Here is a 26,777-nt window from a genome sequence, read left to right as displayed (position 1 = left end):
CAGAAATTTCATTTTTGTAAGTTTCAAGATGCTGTTTATACATGTGTAAATACAAAAAAAACAAAGCTTGGCCTGTAATCTTTTATTTTACTTTATTTTTTATTTTCTCTACCAGCCTGTACAGTAAAAGACAAATAAGTATTGTACTTAGCCATGTTTTCTGCTTTTTATCATGCTGCTTTTCTCCAGTTGGAGCTTTAAAACCCAAATTCTTTGCTTTGGCATAAATGAGTATCAGCAGACCTTGAGGCAATCTGTGCACTTCATTGTCCCTTAAGCCAGTCACTTTATTATGTTTATACAAGAGTTTTGGCTTTTGTTTTTTTTTCAATTACTCTGCACAGTAGGATGTGCCAGGATAAGAAGAGCACAAAACCCCAACCACCACCTTACATGTCAAACTATGAAAAGTATTTCTTACATTTCCATTCATACAGAACTTAATTATTTCAGAAGTATCCCACCTTAATTGCACGTCTCACAACATACCTTGTTCTTGGTATGTGCTCTAGACATCTTCCTGAAGTGAAAAAAACTCCTGTAGGCACCTTGTAACTGGACTGTCTTTGCACTTTCCTCAGCAGCTGAATGGAAATGAGTAAGGAAAATGGGAAATCCCCCTGTCTCTCTTCAGGCACCTTGTAACTGGACTGTCTTTGCACTTTCCTCAGCAGCTGAATGGAAATGAGTAAGTAAAATGGGAAAGCCCCCTGTCTCTCTTCACCACTTTCTCAAAAGTAGTTCTTCCATATGTAGGACTATAGAAGCTTCCAGTACTGAATCAACAACTCTAGCTCAAGGAGTTAAAACTAATAAAACAGTCCGCTGCAATTACAGCTATTACAGCTGATTTTCCTCTTCAGGCTTTTCTGGCTGACTGGTACTTTCATCAAATGGATTCCTCATCTTCTTCCTTTGCCTTAGCTCTTCTCTGTAATTGTACACAAAAAGGCTTGGGTCTTCATCACACATTTTCCTGTAAGTATTGCAGAGATTTCTAAACTGTGACATGGAAAGCTGATAGGGACGCAGAGTTGGATCAACATTTGCTGTCATCATCAGCTGTTCAGTTCTTTCCAAACGTCCACTTTCAGGAAACAAGGTCCTAGAAGGTATGGGGAGAAGACAAATTGAAACAACTCAGCCCAACAATTCAGTTTCCATGAAGAGTAACAGGACCCTCCTGGGAGTTTACTCAATATAGGTTTGTAACTATGTCATTATTTTAGCTCTGGTGCTCTTAATATAGCTCATTAACTAATAAGCAAATGGAGACCTCTAAGAGCCCTTTTTCTGAAAATTCAAATAATGACAAGAGAAGCACATACATACACTGCACGTTAAACACATGCACATATGTTCATGTTCACTAATAATCAAAAGAACTTTGGCTATGCACACAATCACAGAGACGCCTTAGAGTTACCCTCCTGTTTAGAGAACAGTAACAGTTTTTTTTTTTTTCTCATAAAAAGGCGGGAAGCTGAAAATTTGCACATGGTAGATATGTGTGTCTCAATTTTCAAATGATCTGCTTTTGTCATTAAGTCCTGTGTAAGACCTAAAAATGCTGTGCACCTAATACAGTAACACCTATTGTGCCTTGCACGTTGGCTGGACAAGCCAGTCAAAGGGCTTTGTGTAGGGAAGTGATAGGTGACTCTTGGTGGGCAGACAGAATACAAAGCTAAGCAAGAGTTTAAAATGACAAGAGAAGGATGCAGCTTCTGGGAACAACCTCGTTTAAAGCATGTGCTACTTCAGGCCTGAGTCCAAAATCTCCCCCTCCTTAGTTCAGCATCCATGTCAGCAAGGTTAAAATGGATCGATCCCGATTTTAATATCCCCTCCTTAAGTTACTCTCCAATTTGGTAGTAAAAAGGTATAGCTGGAGCCAAAAACGTTTAATCATCTAGTATATATAGACTATGACCTCTCTTACAAATGCCCACGAACAGCAATTCAAACTACAGTATTTTTCTTCATGGACTTACTAGCTTACTCTTACATACCACATCTTATAGCTCAGAATTTACACACAGATGTAAACTGATTCTATTACCTTGTTTTTATACTGTATATGTGATAGACATAGTTTATAATGAACTTAATAGCCTTATTATACACCAACATTGGCTATTTGTCTCAGGTCAGCTAAAGAGTAAGAGGATTGTTTCTTAGCTGCATTCTGGGGCTAAAGTATGATAAGCTGCTAGGGGATAGGTGGTGTTCAAAAGTTCAGATTCCCCCCTCCCTTGCCTCAAAAGAATGTAGAGCAGTTATTAGCAAATTGAGATTACACAATAGTTGTCCTTTCTCTTAAACTGCGGCAAAAATATTCTACAGAATGTGGATAAGCTGACTGCCTTCTGCTTATATTGTCAACTAAAACCATTCTTTCACAGAAAACCCCACCCAAGCCACCACTCTGTAAATCAAATACAAATCTAGACTTCAGATACCTCCTTTTCCACCTACCTGCAAATCCATATTCAAACCTTAACACCAGCAAACCAGTACTCATTTTAGATCGAATGTCTATATCCCAGAGATCAATGCCATTCACTGCCTCAAGCAAAACCAACCCAAAACTGAAGGCAAACTTCTGTGTTCATTCACCTTTAAAACAGTGATGTAAGAAGGCCTGTAGTTCAGTTAAGGTGGCATCCACTCTAATTCTAGACCAGGCCCAGGACCGTGCCCAACAAAATTCAGTTATAGCCCAATCCGCAGCAGCATGCCTCTAGTCCTAACAGCAGCAATGGCAACACCTACAATGCTGAATGCTGGAGTTTTCCCATACCAAGTCAAACACGTGGCTATGCTGGGGTTTTAACAGGATCCTTGGTGAACAGACTGCAGCTTGTTCACAACAGAGAATATACTAAGTTCTCTCAGCAAGCCATGGAGATTTAAAAGGAATCAGTAAGAACTCCATAAAAGGGCAAAAAAAGAAACAAGAATTTGACCTTTTGACATTATACCCAAATAAGTAAAATTTCCCACAGATTACATTCTCCCTCCTCCTACTGACATCTTTGGTTCTGAATTCTGACACTTTCATTTTTTAACTCGACCAACAAATGCTGTAGTTAGTGGATGGGGTGGGTTTTTTCTTTGTTTCCCAGGCAGACAAACTGCTGGAAAGCTCCCCATTTTATCCCAGTAATTTTAACAACTTCAACTGTACTGACAATAATGCACAGTAATTATACAACTACAGCCCAAAGCAATTCATCTCATGTTTTCTCTTCAGAAAGCATTCTGAAACAGAAAGATCTGATGGAACTATGATGACACGTTTAAAATGGGAGGAATAAAATCAAACACACAGCTACAGGTGTTTCTCACTTTTAGTAGCTGACACATTTTCACAAGCATTACTGAGAACTTTTCCCTCAAGAGCCTTACGCAATTCCACGGACGCAGTATTTTCTTCTGAACTGAAAAACACTTTGAACCACTTTTTCTACGAGCTTGAATGGCTGCTGTATCTTTGGTTGCACCAATGGAGTGAAATGCACCACAGCCACATCCACCTGTACGGAAAAGACAGACCAAAGTGAGTTGATACATTACTCTAAGCTAGGCAGCGAGACACCAGGAAACAGGCTGAATACAGCAAGACATTATTGTAACAGGTCACAGAGCTGTGCAGTGACCAATGTCAGAGCATTTGAATATAATCATCTGGCTTAACTTTCAAGGCCCTGCAGAATTTTAGTCTTACTTATCTACATATTTCCAATTATTTTGCATGCCATTAGTACTTAGTACTTTTTTCCCCATGGTACCTCCTCCATCTAGAACAACTTGCATGTAATCTGTAAAGTAATTAGCTCTTCTTGCTTCAGATCCTTCCACAAGACAATTCTGACATGATACAGAAATTAGGCAATATTTGATACACAGGCTGAAGGGCAGTTGGAGAAAATTGGTATTATAATTAGAAAGCAAACCCATTCCCTATATGTTTTCTGCTGCTCTAGGGCATTTCTAAAATGTGAGCCAAGGAATTATTTTCAACATATTAAGATTTTAAAATTCTAGTCTATAAAGGAACAGTAGGTAGAAAAATGTTAGCATTCAGTTTAAATGATCACAAAACTCTGTGTTTACACTGTGTATAACACTTCATAATAAACCATATCTGAGTGGTTCTACATAATTTTTTCAAGCTTCCTTTACAGTTCTAAAAATCACTTTAGTTCACAGAAGTCACTTTCCCTGTGCTTGAAAACCAGAATGGAATAATATCCTCCCTTCAGTATACACATGCATATATATAGATGTATACATATGTATATATATTTCTGCATGAAATCAGAGGTTGGGCTAAAAATGAAGATCTCCACAACATCAGATAAAGCAGCTCATCTTCCATACTACACATTAACGACAGTAAGAATGAAAAATTTCTGCAGAAAAGCCTGCTGAGAATTAGTACCATGGTACAAGTACTGGGTGGCTACAGAATTTCTGAGTGTCAGATTTTAAAATATTCAGACTTTGTTAAAAGAATGGACAATCTTGCACCTTTGTGAAAGGTCTGAAAGTCAATATTGGCATTCATAGAACAGGTTCTATGTGACATTAAATTGAAGATGTGCCAGTTCTGACTAAAACAGAAGATACACTCTGGCCAAAGAACAGCTTCTGTTCTAAGCACACTCTCAGTGTATTAATTGTTTGAGAATACCCATAGTAGGAGAATACCTTTTAAGTGAAGGTTTTTTTTTTATACTGCTTAAATAAGAACTGCTCAACCTTTATATATTTTTTAAAAAATCAATTAAATCACAGCAACCTCTGACATGGACATACAGAATTAATATCAATAAAAATAATAAAATACTCTAACACAAAGGTGCCATCCATCCAGATTGTACTTTCAGTGGGAACAGCTCAGCAGTCAAGTATGTCTATGAAGTACACTGCTTCAGCAGCAGAGGTACTAGATTTGCTTTCAACAGAGACTGTGAAATTCAAGCAAAGTTGAGTTTTTCATGTAGACAAAGCTGAATGAAAATACTGGCTACAGAGAGGAAAGCAATGACCAAACAAACTTACATTACTAAAATATAAAGACAGAAGAACTTATTTAAAGAAGAGAGGAGAAAAAGGACCATAGGAAATCTGAAGTGAAATGAGCACACATTAATTTTTCAAAGCAGTTTCTGAGTTTCTCAAGTGTTGATAGCTTCCACCTTTGCCACATATAGCTTACTCCCTGCCAGGAAGACCACAGGAATACAGAGGAAACTTGTGTTCACATAGTGGAATGGGGCAAATACATACTTCACATGACCAACCAGCTCCTTGTAGAGCAATAGTAAGGGCTTATTTACATGTGTCTGTATTTATCTGTTTTTGTATTGGGGTATTTTCCCCACAAAATTAGGGATAAGAAAACCACCCAAGACCATCTGGGATCTCCTAGTCTCCTCAGTTTTGCAGAACTGCTTGTAAGTGAGGTATGAGGGCTCTTTGTCAGTTGGATCTGCATCCTTAACTGGTATTTCTGGAGAAAAAGAGAAATAGAACACAACCTAGATGCAGTGTACAGTTTAAGAGAAAAACAGCTCAATTCATAGTCCCAAGGCCAGTGGGCAATAATTTCTGCTTCTGAAACAAAACACAGCACTTCTCAGCATTTGTTCCATTATAGACAGCGTTTTCTTTGGACCCCAGGAAAGCTGCCTGGTTACTATAGCAACAGATACAGGGGAAAGCTTTTCACTTGTAATTGGCTACTCCTTTAAAATTATACATGCTATTTTTCACTAACCTTCTTAATATGCATAAAATACTGAGTAGAATTACAAAAGCCAATAAGAGAACACATGAGCACTTAAAATACACAAATTAATTTGCTGAACATTTTACTAGTAACACTTGCTTTCACCCCACCAAGTATGTTAAAAAACCATTTACTAAGTAATACTTAATCCTTACAAAATAATTCATGTGAAAATTTTTCCGCTGACATATCCTGAACTGTCATGAGTAAAAATTATAGGGATAAAATTATTTATCCCTTGCTGTTTTAGTGTATCTGTGCAATGAGGATCTATGCTCTGTAAGGGTAGGAAGAACACAGGACAGAACACTTTAATTCAGAGAATTGTGCTGCCTTGATGATGAAATCTATACTCTAAATCAGAATAAGCTTAAATGAGACGATTTTTACTAATTGTTGACAATCAAGGTCTCATGGTGGGCAATACATCCATTAAAATCAAGCCCACACACTATTTTTCAAGCTGTAATTTACTCACAGGGAAGTGAAACCTAAGCAGAGCATATCACAACTCCATTAGAAGAGGCTTAGAACTATTCTAGTAGGATCTCAGTCAGCACTTTAACCAACCAAGTGTTCAGGACCAGCGTTTTATCTGTCTCGTACAGACAAACGTCAGGTCTAACACCAGATACTTGTATCCCATAGCAATCTTGTCCTGGTGCAAGGGTTTCCAATCCAAGAGTTTCATTTTGGTTCACTTCCAGCAGAAAATAACTGTGCTGCTGCACTAACAGTAATAATCTAAGTTTTCTGCAAGAGCAGCTTTGTAGTAACTCCACTCACAATAGGCTCACAAACAGGATTTCAGGAACCCAAAAGTCAGGCACAGAACCTGTGGGTACATCACTGCTGCAGTCGGAAAGGCTTGCTCCTCTTCCGGATTTCACATACCACCATGTCAAGACCACTTCTCTGATGTGCTGCAGTTACCATGAGCCTTATTACTAGCTTTATTCCTTCATTCTTTTACACAAGACATAGACAGGTAGCTAGGTATAGAATAACCAACAGAAGAATAAAGGTATCAAGAATTGACAAGAAAAACCTGTAGCTGAATAGAAATGTCCTACTGTTCCAATTACAAAGTAAAATAAACGGCATAGCTCTTTCTTAGGAAATTTAAACTCTTAATGAGATTATCTGTAATGAAAAAACTCCAATAACAGACAAACAAGAAAGCCTTCTGGCTTTGGCTCTCAGCTCAACATAAACGAATCCCCCCCTCCCCTGCTGCTGCCCACCAAATCCCCAAGTCTACAGAGCTTCTGGATTCTCAAGATTTCACTCCTAATCATTGTTCAGAGTTTTCATCACAGAACCTAGATATCATTATGTATTTAGGACTAAGGGCCTTCATGTGTTTTTCTGCATAATCTCTCTGCTTTCTCTTACTGAGTGTTTGTCAAACAAAACTCATTAAACAAAGTACTCCTTTATTCTCGGGTAGATGGAACTAAGACAGCGAACAAACAGCAGTAATGCACTTGCTGTAGAGAACAGAAAAAAAACAACATTCCAAGAAATTTTGTTAATACATGCCAATGCAGTTTTATACGCAAAGGGATAGTTCCATTCAAGAGAAGCTGCATTTTTCCAGGACATCTACAGTGGAAAAAGCATCTCAGACCTCACATCCAGCCGTAAGTACTGTACAAACAGGAATGAAACCTAACTGTATTTTTTATTACACTTGCAGTGCTTATACTTGAATTTATCATGCCTTTAGTTTGATTCATCCCATTAAATGTAATGTATGGCTACTGTTTGCATGTTTGTTGATGCTGAAATTTTAAAAAGGAAGCAATGAAAAAGACTAACTCAAGATCCTAAATAGCTGTTCCAGAGTATGCTTCTGAATGAGTTTTGAGCTATCCAGACATGTCAGTTTCTTCTGCAAAACGAAGTTAAGCAGCTTTCCCATGGGGCCCATACAGTGAATGATAGGTATTTGCCAAAGGAACTCTTCACAGTCTGAAAAATAGGCAGGTCTTTGAAATAAGATTTAAAAAAAAACCTTAATATTCTCACCTTAACTATAAACGTTTTTAATACATATATGCTGGACAAAGTTAGCACATCCTTGGACAAGTACCTGAACTATGTACAATTAGAGGATTACTTTTTCTATAATGCCACTAAAGACTGCTAGAATACATATCGACTGAAACCTTGTTGTCTTATGCAAAATGAACTGAAATCAGAGTACAATGTTACAGATATTTTGTGTTCCACTTACTTCAACTTTGTCAGTGGTTATTACTTATGGCTTTTCAAAAAATTTCTAATGCTAAACACCAACTTAAGCATTATTGTTCATATTTAGGTAATATCTTAGAAAACACAATCCAGACTGAGGACCACCCTTCCTTTATCACTCTGACACAAAGCAAAGCCTGCCAGTTACACAGCCCCATTTAAAAGGCAGGAGAGCATTTCTCATCCTCCTAGCAGAGGTTTCAAACTATTGTTCCTTGCCTGCTATCCCAACAGCCCAGCTGATGTAACAGTTCTGTCTTCGCAGCTGCACAGTTATCATATACTGCCTACAGTGTTCTCATCTGTCAAATTGAATTTGACTCTATGCAAGAACATCAGGAAGGCTTTATATTGAACTTTTAAAACTTCCACTTCATGGCAAATTTGGAAATTATTATAGATAGGTAAGTGATTAAAAAAATGCACTTACATAACTGAGTTGTTTCACATCTGTGAAAAAACAGTATTTTGTTTTCTAGACAAAAGCAGATCATATTCACTTTTATGACTTGCTCAATATTGCTGCTCTAAGTCAAGGACTGAGAATCACTGCCTAAAAATAAAATCTTGATTTAGAAAAGTCATGTGACTTGACTGCAAAAATACTGCAAAAAATAAGTTCAACCTTATTCTCCTTCAAAACGTATTTCCTAATATTTATTATACAAAAAGATAATATTTAAATAACTGAAATAGTTACCTTCAACCATACCTTAAATAAAAGTTACCATTTGCAGTGTTCATTGTTAAAAAATAGTCAACAGGAGCTGACTACAATTGTCAGCATGCTTAAAGAAGGTATTGAAGAGTACCAGACACTTTCTATGGCAGCATTTTTTCATAATGACTTCTCATTTACAAGTTTTTTATGTTCCATTTACAATGTATATTTGTCTAGCAAGCCTGCAGCCTGTGTACCATTACCAAACACAACCTCACTAAAATGAGTTTTGCTTGATGGCTTGCAGTCACGTATGAAAGGGCAGCAGCTCCTTCTTATGAGCAATTCGAAAACACTGTCCATTTACCATCATTTACATTCAAGTACCTTGTGTACAGCTGCTCAGCTGCTCTCATCTGCTGCAGGGGCACGTTCAGATATTCATTCAGATAGATCTAATTTTCCATGCAAGCTTTTTTATTTGTTGATTTCTTTTTCTTTCCTCCTTGCACTTCACCTCCCCTCCTCCCCTTCCTCCCTATTACACAAAAGGCTACAGCCTTGGCTACGAAGCTACCAGCCGGTTGCATTCATTTACAAGAGAGAAACAGGCAGACAAAAGGTGACAGCAGATAATCATCATGGCATCAGCAAGTCTACAGTTCTTTGCTTTTATTCTGGCTTTGTTTGGTGTGTTTGGAGATATCACAGCCACTTTGCTACCAAACTGGAAGGTTAACGCAGATGTTGGTTCAAATATAATAACAGCTATAACACAGATGCAAGGACTCTGGATGGACTGCACATGGTACAGCACTGGGATGTTTAGCTGTACCCTGAAATACTCCGTTCTCTCTCTCCCCATCTACATCCAAACTGCACGGACCACGATGGTACTGTCTTGTATCCTATCAGCCTTTGGGATCTGCATCACTACAGTTGGAATGAAATGCACCAAGCTAGGAGGGGACACTGACAGCAAAAGTCACGCTTGTTTTGCTGGAGGAGTCTGCTTCATTCTCGCAGGAATCTCTGGATTAGTACCAACATCCTGGTACACAAGAGAAATTATTTCAAATTTTCTGGACCAGAACATTCCAGAAAGCAGTAAACATGAACCAGGAGGAGCGGTTTATACCGGATTCATTTCAGCAGGGTTTCTGCTTATCGCAGGTGCAATCTTCTGTACTTCCTGTTTTAAAAAGCAGCAAGGAGCATGGATTTACCCTTCAAAGCAGCACTTCCCATCCACTGAGCAGGAGAGCAATGCAGGCTACAACCTGCAGGACTATGTGTAAATACAGTTATTCCTATCCACTGAAGCTTTTTTTTTGTGTGCTAAGTGTAGTTTGATTATTTCAAAGAATGTGCCCTATAGCAGTTAGGTTGCATATGTTTAAGCAAAGTGTTTCATTTATAGAGGCATCCACAAAAAGAATAAGTAGGAAACAATGCTTGTCTGCTACAAGAGTACTTCTTTTTGTCGATTTTTCAAACAATTCTTTTTTGACTTTCCAAGTAATATTTCTTGAAGAAAAAGGAACTATAACTGGCAGTACAATTGATGTACTGATGGCTTCTACTTAGCAAATCAGGTTATTGATAAAATACCATGTTTTATAGTGTATTTTACACTTTTAATTATGATTCAAGGAAGTAAGAAAATCCTACCACTCTTTGTCCAAGAAGCCCAATTCTATGGTTTTTAAATAGCAGACACATTTGCATGCACCTTAGCTGCATTGTATATTCTGCATATCAGGCTGAAGAATCAGCAGTATCATTCAGATCTTGCCAAAAATGGCTCTCTCCCACCCACAACTGCCACCTGCTGTGGGTTTCATTTATTATTGTTAAAGAAATGCCTACTTGGCATTGTCTACACTACATTCACTGACTGCTACTAATCTATCACTACACAATGACTGTTATGCTTGAGGAGCAACATGACAACAGAAATGTTCCCATTATGATGAAAACACCTGCAAACTGTGACACAAAGTATACAAACTCAATTTTATGTTCACAAAAAACTTGGAAGCATTCTGGCTTGTACTTGCTCAAAGTAGGTTTTAACAGTCCAAATAATATAGGCACCATTTATTTTCTTTTACATTTCTGGATTTCTAAAACAAAACAAAACAAAACCAAAACCAACAACAACAACAACCACCAAAACAAAACAAAAAAAAAAAAACAACACCCAAACTTTATATAGTCCTTTTAATTATTCCTGGAGGGTCTGTTTCAGGCCCATTCCCATGTATTTTATTAATGTAAAATGTAATATACAATGGTGATAAAGAGCTTCTTTTGTTTAAATTTGTTTTCTTAATTCTCTTATTTTGGTTTTAGATCCTTTAACCATTTATTTAAATGTATAGATTTTGTTTCATATTGGCCACTGCTCCCTAAATGAGACTCACATTGATGTTAATTTGGCAACATACGTAAGGGAATGAAAAGGGGCATGATATAGGCCTTTAAATTCAGTAATGTGATAATGCTGGATGAATCCTTCAACATAACCAATTGCTTGTATTTTCTTTTTTTTTTTCTACATTTATATGCAATTTTAATTTCCTGTACCATTAGCCTGAAATTCACTAAAACTGTATGACAGAGCCCTTACATTGTATGTCCACTTTGTAGAAAAAAGAGAGATCTTCCGTTAGAACATTTGTGAAAGTGGAATGTTTTATGAATCTAATATATAAAGAGTTTTTAATATAGAGAGAATGGAAATATGTCTTGCTTGTACTACTACTGTTACATAGCCATTTTGAGTTTCACAGGTACCCACCAAGGAGCTTGTTTTGTACTATTCCTAATGTACCAGTGGCCAAATTTTCTTTGGTTGGACACACTGCTGTGCAGTACCACTCCATAAACCAAGAGTCTTTATTGCACTATTACTTCATTCATTGACCGAATGAGGTAAACAACTCACTCCCAAAAACATGACATTAAGGTGTGATTGTTTTATGCACGTGAATTAAAACTATTATTTGTAAAGTAAGAACAAAAGGTGTTTTTACAGAAGGTCATAAGAAGGTAATAATTGCATACTATGAGAAAAATTAAATACCCATCCATTACATAAGCAGCAATCTTTTTTCCCTAAAACAGAGGTATCTGAACTTCTTTGTATAGCTATGAAACAAAAATCAAGCACTGAGACACTCCATTCACAACACACTAAAAGAGCTTTCCAAGAAAACAAAGATTCCATCTGAAACAGTAATATCTAAAACCATGCCAGTTCTACAGTTAGAAAAAACAGAAGACCAATCAACAACAGAGGTCTGAAGGAACCCAACTACAGGGAAAACAGGTGCCAGGTCTGTCTCAAAGATTTGTACTTTCTGCTTTTGCAATATAAGCAATATTTGTTTTAACTTTAAGAAGTAAATTAAATAAAAATATGCTTGTCTTTAGTGGTAATGCCTTCTTTATTCAACAAAGCACCAACTGACTGTAGGATTTGCTTATACTAAGACATATGTCACGACTCAATTATTTCTCTCAGTCAACTATGACCTTTTCAGTACAGGAAAATAAAGAGTATCAGTTACAACTTCCCAATTCTGAGATGGTCAGCACAAGACTTTTGACTACACTATCTCTGCTGTACCCACCATTAAGAAACAATCACAATATTTGAATTTTGGTGTTATGAACACTACTTAGAATCACAGAATCATTTCAGTTGGAAAAGACCAGTTGGTCTTTCGAGTCAGTTGGTCATTGAGTCCACCCACTATCTAACTCCACCAATTCTGGTGCTGAACTCAGCACCGTATCTCTGCATCTTTCAAACACTTCCAGACATGTGGATTCAACCACCTCCCTGGGGAACCTATTCCAGTGTTTGAGAACCTCTTCAGTCAAAAAGTTTCTTCCAATATTCTATATAAACCTCCCCTACTTCACAGATTTAAAACTAAGATGGCATTCTGAAATTAGTTTTCATTCGGCTAGGAGACAAGAAAATAAACAACCAACCCAATCCAAAAGCTCAAAGCAAATAATATGTCTTAAGTACGGTAATTTTTCTTCACAGCAGACTGCTGTCACAGCTAATATTTTAATGCGTTTGAACAGTTACTTGCTCAAGAAATACGAACAAAAGTTTAAATCATTATAAGAATACGACCAGATAAAGGAGAGGGAATGACCTCCCAAAGGTACTCAAGAAGATAAACTTGACCAGGAAAAAACACTAAAAGATATACTGTGATAAGGTGGAAGATTTATTGATGAACTGATAAGAGGAATTTTCATAAGCTATGAGTTACTTCTAAAGCAAAACAGCAGATTTACACATGCATTCAGGGGAAAGAAATCCCTCTTAGTGTCAGGCACGTATTTTTACAAATAGAAAGATACAGTCTTTTCAAAATGCAGTTTCATCTATTAATTCTTGATTGCTGTAATCATAATGGCTATTAATAAAAAACAGTGGCAGAGAACAGCAAAGCAACTGTTCTCTACTCACTTAACAGAACATAGCAAGAAGAAAAAACGTTCCTTTTTTAAACAGGCAGTGGGATGTAGGTGACAAAGTGCTACAGCGAATAGGAGGGAGTTAAATATGCTAAGGACAAGTAGGGTGAAACACAAAATTACAGACATAGTAAAATTAGAGATCTTTGACAAAGACAACAAATGAAATGCTTTTATTTATCAGATCCATCAACATTTCTAGGCACATTACTAAACTGTTTATAAATGCAAACTCTATCAACAGGCTTTCCAAAGATGCTACAATCCTAGCAGACTACCCTGTCATTGACTCTTAACCTCCCTCCCAACAAACATTCAAAGCAGTATGCTTCTCTTGCAGGTTTGAAGGCCAAAGTTCTGATGAACTAAAAAGCTAAGTACCTTCTTGAAGCAAGCATGCTTCATTTACAGGAGTATCACATCACTCCACTTTTGCAGCATGGAGGTGCTGAACTGGAGTGCCCACCCGTTTTCCTCATTCAAAATCAGATCTACTGCTTGACTGACAAATTAATATAAAAAAACGGGGAAAAAATACATTAAAACTTACCTCTGGCTTTGGAACAAATGCTTGGCCTGGGATTACGAAACAGTTTTCAACAGTGCAGAGATGCTGAGCCATAATGGACAGTCTGCTACGTTGCTTACCTCCTGCATTAGCTGTAAGTCTCTATTGAAGAATCAAAACATGTACATCAGTGAAACTGAATTGACCAAGTGCCAATTATGTTAAAGCTTGATTTTTCAGTATAATCAATGCAAAAGTCAAAAGAAAACGACCCACAAGACAATTAAGAACTTGTACCGAAGTTTATGCCCAGTTCATCCAGAATTGTTTTCTCCAAGGCAGCAGCATTTCAGTAAGATACCATCTTAACTTACAACCTCTGTCCTGCAATCAAATGTGCGTGAGAAGGAGCTCCTTGAACTTCTGCAGAACTTAATGAATGACAGAAGTATTTTTTATGGGCACAAGAGAACTAAAACTGTTCTGACTGCAGGATTCATAACAAACATAACACTAGCTGACAGTATTCTCGCATCATTTCTTTCCATTCTTTCTGTATCAAATTGCTGTTTTTTCTCATCTAAGATGAAACAAAGTTCCATAAACTCAGAATCAGATAGAAACCAAAATTTTCTTCATTCTTAAGTGCTCTACACTTACAATACATACAAGGAAGGTAGCAGGATCTAATTTAAAATATAAAGTACCTAACAGTAAGAGGATTTCATAGAATCATATCATGGTTTCAGTTGGAAAGGACCTCTAATATTTAAAAGCTCAATTTAGTAATTCTCTGATTTTCCTAAAAAAAAAAAAAAAAAAAAAAATTCTTACAAAGACTATCCAAAAAGTAGCCTGGATGGAGGTCTTCTACACTTCCATGACCTTGCAAGACATATAAGAAGTCTCAAATGGAAAGAGACGTTTCATTAACTATGAAGAAATAGAATTTTGAAGATTCTGTTCTTTTTTACCATTACCTTATTAAAAAATAAGGATGAAAACAACTTTGCATATCTGGTAACATCACTGTAACACAACTGCAGATGAAAAGCCTACTCATGAAATGCTGCCATGCTTATTATCTATCCCAGAAAAATAGAATTAAATGCAGTGCTGAAGTTTTGTCAGCTTGTTTTTTTTTTTTTAATTTTGGTGGTGGTAGTTTTTGGTTTTTTTCAAAACCAACTCTCCTGAAAGTTAGTTCAAGAATCAACACAGAGAAAATAAAATACTTTTCAATGACTTTTCAGAAAGAACGCTCAGTGATTCTTTTTACCTACATCAGAATTTAAAACTACTTTCATTATTGTTTCAGAGGAAACCTATCAAAATAAAACCAACTAACCATTATTGTTATTGTTCTTAGAAAAAAAAAAAAACAAACAGGCTGAAAAGTCTAACAATGCAATCAGATAGGCACTTCCTTAACCTCTGCAGTGGAAATGAAACAGGTCTAATGACCACACTTTCAGTCCTTCCAATGCCAATTCAAACAAGCCAGTCTCTACTTCCCACAAAAACAATCTCACAAGTCCCATGCAGTTAGTTCCTGCTTCTCACCCACAGCAGGCATGCAAACCAACAACATCCACCTCTGGGCAGTAACATCTCAAACCACTTCAATCACATCAGTAGGAACATTACCTGAGTATGGCACTGCTGAAGGAACACAAAAAGACTGAAAATATACTCATGCTATGATGGAACAGTTTTGGGCTGGATGGGGCCTTTAAAGGTCATCTAATCCAACCCCCTTCTGCCGTTAACAGGAACATGTTTAACTAGACCAGAACCTCATCCAGCCTGACCTTTAATGCTTCCAGGGATGGGGCATCTACCATCTCTCTGGGCAACCTGTTCCAAAGTTTCACCACCCTAACTGTAAAAATTTTCTTCCTTCTATCTAGTTTAAATCTGCCTGCTTTTAGTTTAAAACCACTGTCCCTTATCCTATTACAATAGGTCCTGCTAAAGGTTTGTCCCATACTGCTGTAACTTGACCTACTGTTGTAGGGTTTTCCCCCTCAGTTCTCAAAAGCTTTTTTGTTCCTACTTTTAAAATACAGATTTTCTGAAACTGTCCCAAGTAAACCACGCTGGAGTTCTGCTAACGTTTTTGCACCTGGCATTACAATTCTAGAAAGGCATAAAACAAAACACAGATTCTGAAGCCTAGCCTGAAATACAATCAAGGTGGCACTTGACATCTCTTCTAATACTGCTCATTATCAGCCACTCTCAATGACTACCTTAGGAACAACTCCTTATTATTTTCTTCAGTAAGCTATACCATATAATTATGATTTTCATAAATGCATAATAATCCCCCATTATCAACGAATCAGCAAAATCTATCACAGAAATTAACCCACATGAAGAATTAAACTGGCAAAGCTGACCACATAAAGGAATCTTAAACACATTTTAGTGCACAAGCTGCTATCTGCAATACAACTTTTTTTTTTTTTTTAGAACATAAGTATTTATATTTAACCTATACCAGTTATGAAAACATAATGGTAATTTTTCTTCTGTTTGCTACTAAAAAATCTGAATTATTTTCCATTTTATTAGCACCTTTTGCCTAGTGTTCTAAATAGACAGCAGTGTTATATACAAAATTTCTAAGTGTTCTGCTCTTCTAACATGCCTGTCTTAAATATGTCTCTTAACAGTTTAGCACCCCACCTCCCAGCCTGCAGATCATGTTGGCAGAGCAGTTCAGGCAAACTACTCTCTGCCCAGTTTTACTCAAAATTAGAGACTGACAAAGATCTATTTAAAATGAAATACGACTCATTTTAGTGGAAGTGGGCCAGCCTAGGTGGCAAATTTGAGGTGAAGCAATGTTACAAACCACAGCCAGACAAAATGATCTGTCCAACACTTAAAAGTGCCATTGTTACTGCTGTGGACATCTGACCTCATCCTCCTTAACAGGCCTCAGAGCTCAGTATATACGGTTAACTACTGGTTCTTATCAACAGTTTAATGAAATCATATCAAAATAGAGTGGTCTGTAGTAACAGGTCTATACTAACATAACTCATGCCAATGTAGCTGTGTTACAAAGAAACAGAAAAGCAGGAAACTACTATCAGCAAGAAAGGTAAAGTTATCCTAACCGATTATAAAGCACATGGCTCCATTCCGTGGCAGCATCTTACCATTCTGCTGAGCTTATGGCATATACCCTGAGGCTCTTAGCTTAGAAATATACAGTAAAGACATCAAACTTTTGAGTACAAGACATTTTCCTTTCAGGAACACAAATTCACAGACATAAAACATCACCAGCAACTTATTTATTGTATCTGAAGTACACTGGTCTCTTATTTCCTGGTATTGAATATCATAGAATCATAGAATCAGTCAGGGTTGGAAGGGACCACAAGGATCATCTAGTTCCAACCCCCCTGCCATGGGCAGGGACACCTCACACTACATCAGGCTGGCCAGAGCCTCATCCAGCCTGGCCTTAAACACCTCCAGGGATAGGGCCAAACCGTAATAGATAACTTTTAGCAGTTCCAGAGGGCTAGAACAAAAAGACGTAGATTTTAATTACCATCCTTTCTCCTAATCATAAAACATAAAAGTCTCTCTTAAATGAGTTTTTCATAATGTCAAATCAATTATGGAAACACAAATCAGAAACTATGAGCCATTTTGTCTTCAGTGGCAGATCTGTGTTTAAATAGATATTTGAACAGGAATCAAGAGAGCCCAAAATGTGAACTTAACAACAATTAACACTGATTCACTGCATGGCCTTGAGTAAGATAATCAATTTCCTAGTGTTTCTAATTTCTCAGCATTCTAAGTACGAAGAAACTTAGGAGTTCATGGTATTTTGCATCTCATTGCACTATGCTGAGTGCAGAAGCACTATAATCTGCATGTCACCAATGGCATATGCAGCTGGTTACAGCTATATAAAGAACAGAGTGCATTTACACTCTCACTCAGCACTAAGCCAGTTTTTTCACTGCTGTCACAAAACTTTGAATCATCACCAATTTGCATTTTACATCATAGTCCATCACCCCTGTTTTGCAACAAGGGTCTAATCTCAAATTATACAAAGTCCTTGTGGAAAAAAGGATCTGGATGTTTTAATGCCTGAAAACACATGAGCTCAGCATCAAATTAAGAAATCTAGCATATTTCTAGTCAGGTGACTGTCCCTGCTGTTCTCTAGAGCCACCTACTGGAAATACCTCAGCAATTGTCTTGAATCTTGACTTCAGGGCTACAGTAAAACAGCTCAATATGGTTTTCTGTGACTCCCAAAAATGACAGCAGACATGCCACTGGCGTGTAGAAGTCTTACAAATTTAACATACCCCAAAAAAAACCCCACAGCAAAATTTTCCTATTAGAATTTTACTTTGAAAGATGAAAGCTAAGACAGCAAATATATTTAGGTCATGCAAATAAAAACAGTTATGCACAAACACTGAAGTAATTAGATGGAAATCCAGCTTTTAAAATTTATTTTTAAAGCAAGTGAGATGCTTGTAGGAAGCCATACAGCTTTCATAAGTACAAAGCAAGAACTCTTCCAGCTTCTGTGTTATGATACATTTCATGCAATGGCAACAGAAACAAATTATTAAGTATGAAAGCATTGTGGAATAAGCCAACTTAGTATCAATTGATCTAGAATATCACCTCATCTAGAATGAACAGTAACAGACCAGTTTGGCCTTCTTTGAGAATCTAAGATTCTTAATCTGCTCTTGGATTTGCTGTAACAGAACTCAAATGCCCTTTCACAAACAACAGCTGTCAACAACCCATTAATTCTGATTTCAAGTCTTGTTCCAAAAAGGCAGAGTCAGTTTCCACAGTGTTGACAAACACTGCCTTTCTTTTAAGTGTTTAATCACAACTGGAAATAATGCTAAATTTTCATTTTTCCTTATTTCAAGGAAGGTGTCCTTCCAAAAAAGTTGTTTTTAATTAATGTGTTTCTTGAGATGCCTGAAAGGTAAGGAAAAACAGATTGATGAAACTGTGCATGAATGACTGAGAGAAAAGATATGTAAAACTTTCTACAGGAAAGTGCTGTAGAATCTTTTAATATCAATGAAATTAGACTTCAGAAAAAAACTGATTAAACACCTCAAGGAAATATAGCCATCCATAAGGAATTTTTAAAGAAATAATATTTATGTGCTGTGAAAGGATGCAAGCAAATAAGTCAACATTAAAATTCATCATTTACAGCCACACAGACTAGAAATTGAACCGACTCTTTCCTCTTTAAGCCAATTAAGATTGGGTTTGTATTATAAAAAAAGAAGGTTGCATGTAAAGAACTTTTTGTCTAATTTACCATCTGTAAAATTTTGGAAAACACTATCGTCTTACCTCTGCAACTTCCTTCTGAAAAGTCAATGTCATCTGTGTCCTGCCATAAATAAAAGGTCCGTCCTTTTTGGAAACATTTTCAAGCCATTTGACAATTAGAGGAGTTGAAACACTGAAGGGCAGATTCCCAATGATATGGATATCTGGTGGCTCTGTTAATGTTTGATGGAAGAAAAGCAACTGTCAAAAAGTTTTGGGTGAGATTTTGCCATGAAATAACATATAACTAGGAAAGATGTGTTCATATCAACACAGACTTAAAATACAAAACCAATTTTTATCATGCCATGCCAAATTTATGCCCTTCCATTTACACTTGTCTTACACTGACAAAACTGTGTTACTATTCTCAGTAATTAGTTGGAAAAAAAGTGGTTAAATCTGGTTCTCATTTACATTTGAATAAATCAGTAGCGTTCAGTTAATCAGGAGATTGCAGCTGAGCTACTCCAGAAGAGCAAAACTATAAGAAAAGCAAAATTACAACAGTGTTTCCATGATTTAGACTACGTCTAGGGATACAGAGTAAATAGCCACGCACATTCGTCTGTCAAACACATTCTTCCAGGAACCTGAGTCTTCATAATCTCCAGAACTATTACCTAACTCAAACTGGACAGAACTCCCCTTCTGTACAGAGTCCTCTGAAATTGAAAGGTCTTATGACTTAGCCATAAGAAGTGGTATGTATTTTTCAGTTACAGATCATATCAGCCTATGTATGTTGTACAACACCAAGAAAGTGTTTCATTAGTGGGGATGATTATGTCTAAGCAGGAGGGCAACAGAAGTGGACAAAACAAAAGCAAGTGCTTTGTTTCTTAGATACTACAGCATTTGATAACATGAATAAGAGATCATAATATAAAAATCATGTCAGTTTTCTGGCGTGCTTTACTTATTATGCATTTTTTAGGCTGCTGTATTTCCAGTGTATTCGCCATAGTACACATAGATCAGAGATGGCCAAGTATTATTTTAAAACCATTGGCCTTTCAGATTTTCCTATGACAGTAATACAGAAAAACGTATCTCTTACCTCTAACTAGGTAGCTCCAAAGACAATGATTTTCATCTATGTTCAAGAAAGAGATATCAAAATTGCACTACACCTTTACACATGCATTTGCTCAGCTTAGTTTTGCAATGAGGCAAACACAGCATGGATTTTTTCAAGGTGAACATAATGTGGCATGGTCTTTTATGTCTGAAGTCAGAAAGCAGTTTACTGTTCTTTGGATATTGCAGACAGTGACCCTATCTTAAATTCAGAAATCTCGGAAATGGGAATGAGAGGTCATTTCTCATTTATTTAACAATACACGTGTAAAAAGAAAGATGAAATGGAATCCTATGAGAACCTCACAAAAATACCCTAAACCAACCAACCAAATAAACTCACAAAAAAAAACCCAACAGCCAAACAAACGAAAAACTCACACAAAAAAAACGTGAGCAGATTCTAATTTTGGCAAAGGTATCCCTCTGACTCCAAGGCAATGCTAAAATTAAATATCTGGGAACAAATTTCCTAAAGGTTTCAAAGCAAATTACAGAAATGTTAGTGGAACAACATGCCTGTGGCTTTCTTCAAAATGAGGAAAAAAAATGGGAAAGAAGTATACCATTTGATTTTACACTTTCCAAGAGCCATTACAGTACAGTCAACACACTCTAATTGAAAAGTTCTTCACTGTTTACTGAAGTGAATGTCACACAAATTCCACATTTTTTCTGTCTCCTTCTATAAAAAAATACAGTTAGATAGTCTCTCCTTACCTTCAAAACATACCAGAAGAGAGTAAGCCCTGCACTGAGTGAACTCCAACTGTATCATCACAGTTTGGGCTAACTCAGAAGCCTTAAAAAATGAAATCCAAATACTAACCATCCTCCCAGTTCTTTTTTAAGAGCTTTGGAAAAGCATTCTCCATCTTATATGTCAGGATATCACCATGAACAATGCGCACTTTTCCTGGAGCTGCTTCAGACAACATCTGTTTGTAAGCAAGAAAAGCAAGCAGAATTCAGTGAGTATTGACCAAACTGATTTCCAGTTTCAGCCACAGCAGGAACAAAAATTATTGCTGTACATCGGTCTTCAACAGACAAAAAAAGCATAAGAGCAATGAGCACACTCTTACTAAGTATTTACTATCAAAAAGCAAATGCTAATGAAAAATTTTTAAGTGTGGTTCAGTAAACTCTTACTATTCTCAGCTGAAACTTGAAAAGACTGCCAAGAGCCTCTTCAACTAGAACAACAAACCATGGGCCACTAACAGGGCCCCACCTGATGAAAGTAATAATGCAAACAGCAGGTTTTGAAAAGCTTTCAGATCCATTACCTATGGAAACAAGGTTCACATTGTGTATTTTGTCTCCCCTGCAGCTACAGGGTCTATTATCCAATTTAAGATGCAAAAATACTCAGTCATTTTTCTTCTACATAAAAAAGGAAGGGGAAAGATCCTCTTAATATTCCCTGTAGTAATATGAACTTACAGCATTAAAAACCAAGGAGTTTCCAAATACGAGGATACAAGTACCTAGCAGCAGAGAAAAATCTCACACATTTCTCTATTTTCAGATGTTACAAACCCCACTCTATTGTCAACATATCTAACCCACTTCAGGAGCTTATCTAGTATTAATAAAGGCTGAAATGCAAACTCTGCACCAGCTGTGGTTTGATAACCAATTCTTTCATTTCTGATGTCAGTTTACACAATCAAAATTAGTTTTTTAGTGTTAATACAACACTAATCTTTTATCTTACAGTATGAAACTAGGCACAAAACGTCCCTGCTATTTAAAAGCAAGGTCAGCTTTTAAATATCAAACGTCATCTTCACAGCACTCAAGTCAGAACAACAAAAAAAAAAGCTTATAGGAAAATTTTGCTTCAGCACAGTAATCCAAACCCATACAGAGTTAAGTGATAGTGGCTTAACTGATGAAATAAATTGCTCACCATTGTTAGCTCCATCTTACAGTCTGAATCATGTTTGTATGCTCAGGTGCATAAACAGCTTTCACAAGTCTCTGAGCCAAAGGAAAAGTGCTACCTTCTCTCACTGTCCACAAAATGTTTTGTGTGATTTTTTAAATTTGAGTAGTTCTTTTTAACCATCAAAATAGCTACATTGTGTGTAATGCACTAAAAAAAAAGCCTAACTAAAAACTCAATGTTCCTACATAAGTGCAATTACTTCCAAATCAAAAGAATAAATCTAAGCTCAACTCTAAACCACTTAAAGGACTTTTAAGCATTACACTAGCAATTATATGGCATAGAAATTCACTAATCTGCCATGATTTGTCAAATCTTTCTTTGAAGCTGTTACAAATGCTATGACAGGATGAAAGATAAGTTAAGATCAATGAAGTCAGAAAACAGCAGAGTTGCCTACACAACAATGGATTAACACATTTTTTTTAATAATGGTCTTCATGTGGGGTTTTTGAGTATTGCACTCACATAAATGAGAACCGGATTTAACTTGTGAGCAGAAAATCATAGCTGTATATTTCTGATTCAAAACAAAGGCTCAGAAACCCATTGAAACTGTCCCCAGTGTGTGCAGCTGATAGAGTTCCAGCAGTATTTGTGCATGAGGCATGTGAGCTAAGCGATTCACCATCACATAGATCCTCTCATTCGTCACACACAACAAAAGGCCACACAGAAAACATAAAGGGCATACTATGAAAAATGAAATGGCATTCCTGGAAGAATACTATATTCAATCCACTCTCTGGCTAAAAACATCCATTTTCTCCACATAAATCTTTCCAGCCTAGCATAGGGCATATGGCATAGGAAGGTTACGATTTTTTAAGAGCAAGACAGAACTGACAGCTTGTGTAAACCTTTACTCTGCACATGTATGTTCTGCACTGTATTTGTTTTGCAGTAAAGAGGACCCAAATTTCAGATTTCTGATAGAGACCACAGCCTGAAAAAACTTAAATGCTATACGCTTTGCATCAGTGATTTTTGAACTATCTTAAGAGACATTTTTAAGTATAATCCCCAGCTGTTATTTTAATTTCAGGCATTTTCTGTTTTCAAATCTCAACCCTTTCATGAGAATTTTGTTTTGATAGAGCTTTTAATGAGAAAACAGAAAAAATAATTGGTATTACAACACATTATCACAAAATCCAGATTCATTCTGTTATAGGTATGTTTTTCTTAAAAATGTATGCTAAAATTCTTGCATTATTCTTCTGTGTGGATGTTAATCTACTTTAAACTGTACTTATTCGAGCTATGCTTTCACAATTTTATAAACTTTAAAGCGCAATTATTAGGATTCAAATGAAACATGAGGCCAAAAGACATTACATTGAACCTTCAAACTATTATTTCATCTGCATGGTGAAATGCACCTGAAACACCTTGACCTGAAAAAAACATGCCTCAGCATTAATGCAGTTGCAGATCATGTCCTGGAGAGCCTGTGAGAAAGCAGGCACACTTAATTGCTATACTGCATATTTTCATCCTCAAGCAAATGATAAGGCTTGTTGAAGGCAAAGAAGCAAATCTGTTTCAATGCTGAGATCTCAACATGACACTTGGAAACTTTCTGTGTTCTTAAAACGTTCTTATGCCATGTTGTGCATACATTTATACTAATTGCTTTCCAGCTGGTACCTGCAATCCTGGAATAAATCGAGAATCTTTTTCAATTAAAAGGAGTTGTTCAACACCAGCACTGAGAATGGATCTGGTAATTCCTCCTGGACCAGGGCCCACTTCGCAAACGTAGGCATTTCTGAGGACGCCAGCTTGTTTCACTATCTTGTCTGCAAGACACAAAGCACATACTAAGCCTTTATTCTCCAGAAGACCCAGCTCACATAGATAAACTCATTGTTTATTGTTAAAGCACAAGCGTGCTTATCTTTCAACAGACCCAGTGACACATCTAGTTAAATGATTACACACCTGCTAGACTACACAGAATTCAGGTTTGTTTCATAGTACAAGATATGCTTAACTATGAAAAAAAACCAAACCAGTTTTCAGTTTAATTCCTGTAATACACATTGCTGCTCATTGCAGAACCAAATAAAGAGAATATTCTCATCTGTAAGCTAGCAGTACTGTTCTGCAAGTAAGCAGTTGTGTTCAATATCCTGAAGTCTCACTACTTATCCTTATTTCCCTATTTAATTATGCACCTCTGTTTCAAGGAAATTTAAGAAGCAAAAAAAGATACAGTGAAGCTTCACAAAGATTATGATTTCATGAGGGAGTAGCTGGAGAAAAGCAAAAGCTGGACTACAAGCAACCGGTAGCTATAGAAAGCAGAGCAGCTGAAAGGTGAGGAAAGAATACCTATACCTAAGTGGGCAGATATAACACCCAAAGGGATTATATTCAGGGAAGAAAAAAGATTAAGGAGTAAAATAAGGATTAAAATAAGAATTTAAAACATCGCAAATGAATCAAAGGTATCCTTAGGAAGCATGATGAGATGCTGAGAGAAATTATGCTGCTCAGTACATAACTTCTTAAGTATGGATTAAGAAATATTTGAAGACTTCTCTACTTTAAAGTTTTACTAAATGCATGGAGACGTTTTTATTCCAGGGTAGGAGTCCAGTTGTTCAGGAAATGGAACCGAGTTTCATGTTCATATCCTAAATCTTTATCAGCCTGAACCTTCAACATTATCATCAGCTACAGGAAGCTGAACTGCATTTATTACTGCAAAAGCCAGCCACCACCATTAGGACAGTAAAGAAACTCACCACTGACTGAACAGCGCCAGCTTTGTCACCCATTGTTGACATAAATATGGAGAAAACTGAATTACTGAGAAGAACGTAACTGGTTCAAAAAAGCTAGCACATTTCTGATGAACTGAGACAAACTACCTTCCTAAACACAGTATATAGTAAATTAAACTACACAATGAGTTACAGCACTTTCTGTGATATATAATAATCTGAAAAAATGCTAATTTTTGAATTTAATTTAGAAACTGGAATGATGAAAGTACTACCAAGGCTTGGATTTTCACCCTTCAATTAATAACCCATAGTTTACACAGGAATATGATTTCTACCTAAACATTATTCTATTATTTATAAAAGACACACACTTTCTAGGAACAGATAATAAAATCTACTTATAATCTCAGATAAACTATTTTTAAAAGAAGTCTTCAAAAGTTTATCACTGAGTTACTGTTAGACAGATGTCATCACGCAAATACCATCTCCTTAGCTAGAATCTGGATTCTGAAGAAAGCTGGGATACATATTTTATAGTAGCTAAGATTATTAGAATAAAATATTTAACCTGTCAGCCGCAAATCCAGTAGAAAGTTCTGGGAAAGTTGTTTCTGTGCTTTAAGTTTAAAGAGTTTAATAATCTCTCCAACAGTTGGCAGGGGAGGCAAACGGAAAGCTGCTGCCTTTCCTGGAGCAGCCATAAGACAAAACTCTTGTTCCTTCCTCCTAGAGGGAGATTGAAAACACAATTCTAGTGCATGTAATAAATTCTAAGATACTTAACTTTAAAAATGTTACTACGTTTACAAGCCAAGACTTGATTTACCAATCATTATACAAGTGCTAAAGTTTAACCATCAGTATTTTGACTACTGTCAGTGCTTATGTGCAGCATGTATTTGCGGAAGTCTCATTTTGCAGGTTTGCCAAAACATCAGGTAAAACAAAACCCTCTCACGATTGTTCAATATCAGTCTTTCATTATTTTATAATCTGCGTGAATTCATGGCATCACATAAAGCCAATATATATTCAAAGTGTACCTGAAGAATAATTAAAAGACGTTTTATTTTTTTTTCATTATTGAATCACTTTTCTTAAGCAGGCATAAATCTAAGAATCCCAAGTGTAAACAACAGCACTAGATAATAGAATAATACTTTTCACTTTCAGTACGGCAAAATATTTTGCCTCTCTTTGCTCGCATCTGCCAGCCCTGCCTCACCATTACACCTCGAGGCTAACAATTTCCAGCACGGAGTGCTCACCGCCTGCCACACAGCGCTGCTGCTTTCTGAGACACAGCCCGACAGGCAACCGATTCGGTGGGTAGAGGCACCATCTGCACTCCAGATCTTAGTCGCCTCCAGACAGGGACTGATAGGGGTAAATTCGCGGCCCGGCGAGACCAGGAGGCGGAGGTGACTCTTCAACGCGGACAGCGGGGCGGGGGCAGTACACGCCCCGCTGCCAACGGGGAGATGTGTCACCAGCCACTCCTCACCCAGACGGCCGAGACGACCCAGCCATCCCCAGGGCGACTGCATGACAGAAACCCCACTGCCCTGCCCGGGGGCTCCCCCCGTGACTGTCCCCCCTCCTGCAGCAGGAGGGTAGGCCTCGCCCCGTGTCCCACCCAGACCGCTCATCTCCCCCTCTGCCCGAAGATCAGCGGCGCAGAGTGCCTACTCCCACAGACGGCGCCTGTAAAGGGTAGCACAGTCGCCGAGTGCGCAGCCGCAAAGCCGTCAGCGTGGCTCGAGCAATGGGGGAGCGCAAGGTCCGGGGGAAAAGCGGAGCGGGCCGCTGCGGGGACCAGACTGAGGGACCAGGCGGGGGGACCAGTCCACCACTCAGCCACACACACTCCTTTTCCCCCTGCCGCTCTAAGCAGCGGTGCCTTACGCTGTGGA

At 37.3% G+C, this 26,777-nt stretch overlaps 2 protein-coding genes across 3 annotated transcripts; one reads left to right on the top strand and one right to left on the bottom strand.

The window, feature by feature from the left end:
• Positions 1–120: 120 nt before the first annotated feature.
• Positions 121–26,777, bottom strand: TFB1M (transcription factor B1, mitochondrial). 2 transcript variants are annotated; one of them, XM_054394775.1, is made up of 8 exons: positions 26,770–26,777; positions 25,433–25,590; positions 23,777–23,928; positions 21,002–21,110; positions 19,114–19,265; positions 13,777–13,896; positions 3,412–3,539; positions 121–1,105 (listed from the first exon to the last, which is right to left on the bottom strand). In XM_054394775.1, the coding sequence occupies exons 2-8, from the start codon at positions 25,563–25,565 to the stop codon at positions 841–843; spliced, it is 1,059 nt and encodes a 352-aa protein (XP_054250750.1). In that variant the 5' UTR covers positions 25,566–25,590; positions 26,770–26,777; the 3' UTR covers positions 121–840. The 2 variants fall into 2 exon arrangements, with proteins under 2 accessions (XP_054250750.1, XP_054250739.1); XM_054394764.1 differs by lacking the exon at positions 26,770–26,777 and having other exon boundaries at positions 121–931; positions 25,433–25,565.
• CLDN20 (claudin 20) lies at positions 9,362–10,018 on the top strand. Its single transcript, XM_054394786.1, has one exon. The coding sequence runs from the start codon at positions 9,362–9,364 to the stop codon at positions 10,016–10,018; it is 657 nt and encodes a 218-aa protein (XP_054250761.1).

Source organism: Indicator indicator, chromosome 2 (genome assembly GCF_027791375.1).
Source record: "Indicator indicator isolate 239-I01 chromosome 2, UM_Iind_1.1, whole genome shotgun sequence".
Taxonomy (NCBI): Eukaryota; Metazoa; Chordata; class Aves; order Piciformes; family Indicatoridae; genus Indicator; species Indicator indicator.
The sequence above is the reverse complement of the archived record's forward strand: the minus strand, read 5'-3'. Positions and strand labels throughout refer to the sequence as shown.

What these genes read in the sequence shown, in the direction of transcription:
- TFB1M (XM_054394775.1), bottom strand. Translation starts at nt 25,565, where the DNA reads ATGGCTGCTCCAGGAAAGGCAGCAGCTTTCCGTTTGCCTCCCCTGCCA. An exon ending in TTCAGAAGGAAGTTGCAGAG is followed by an intron (nt 13,897 to 19,113) that starts GTAAGACGATAG and finishes ATTCTTCAATAG; the next exon opens with AGACTTACAGCTAATGCAGG. An exon ending in CATTTGTTCCAAAGCCAGAG is followed by an intron (nt 3,540 to 13,776) that starts GTAAGTTTTAAT and finishes TTTTCCGTACAG; the next exon opens with GTGGATGTGGCTGTGGTGCA.
- CLDN20 (XM_054394786.1), top strand. Translation starts at nt 9,362, where the DNA reads ATGGCATCAGCAAGTCTACAGTTCTTTGCTTTTATTCTGGCTTTGTTT.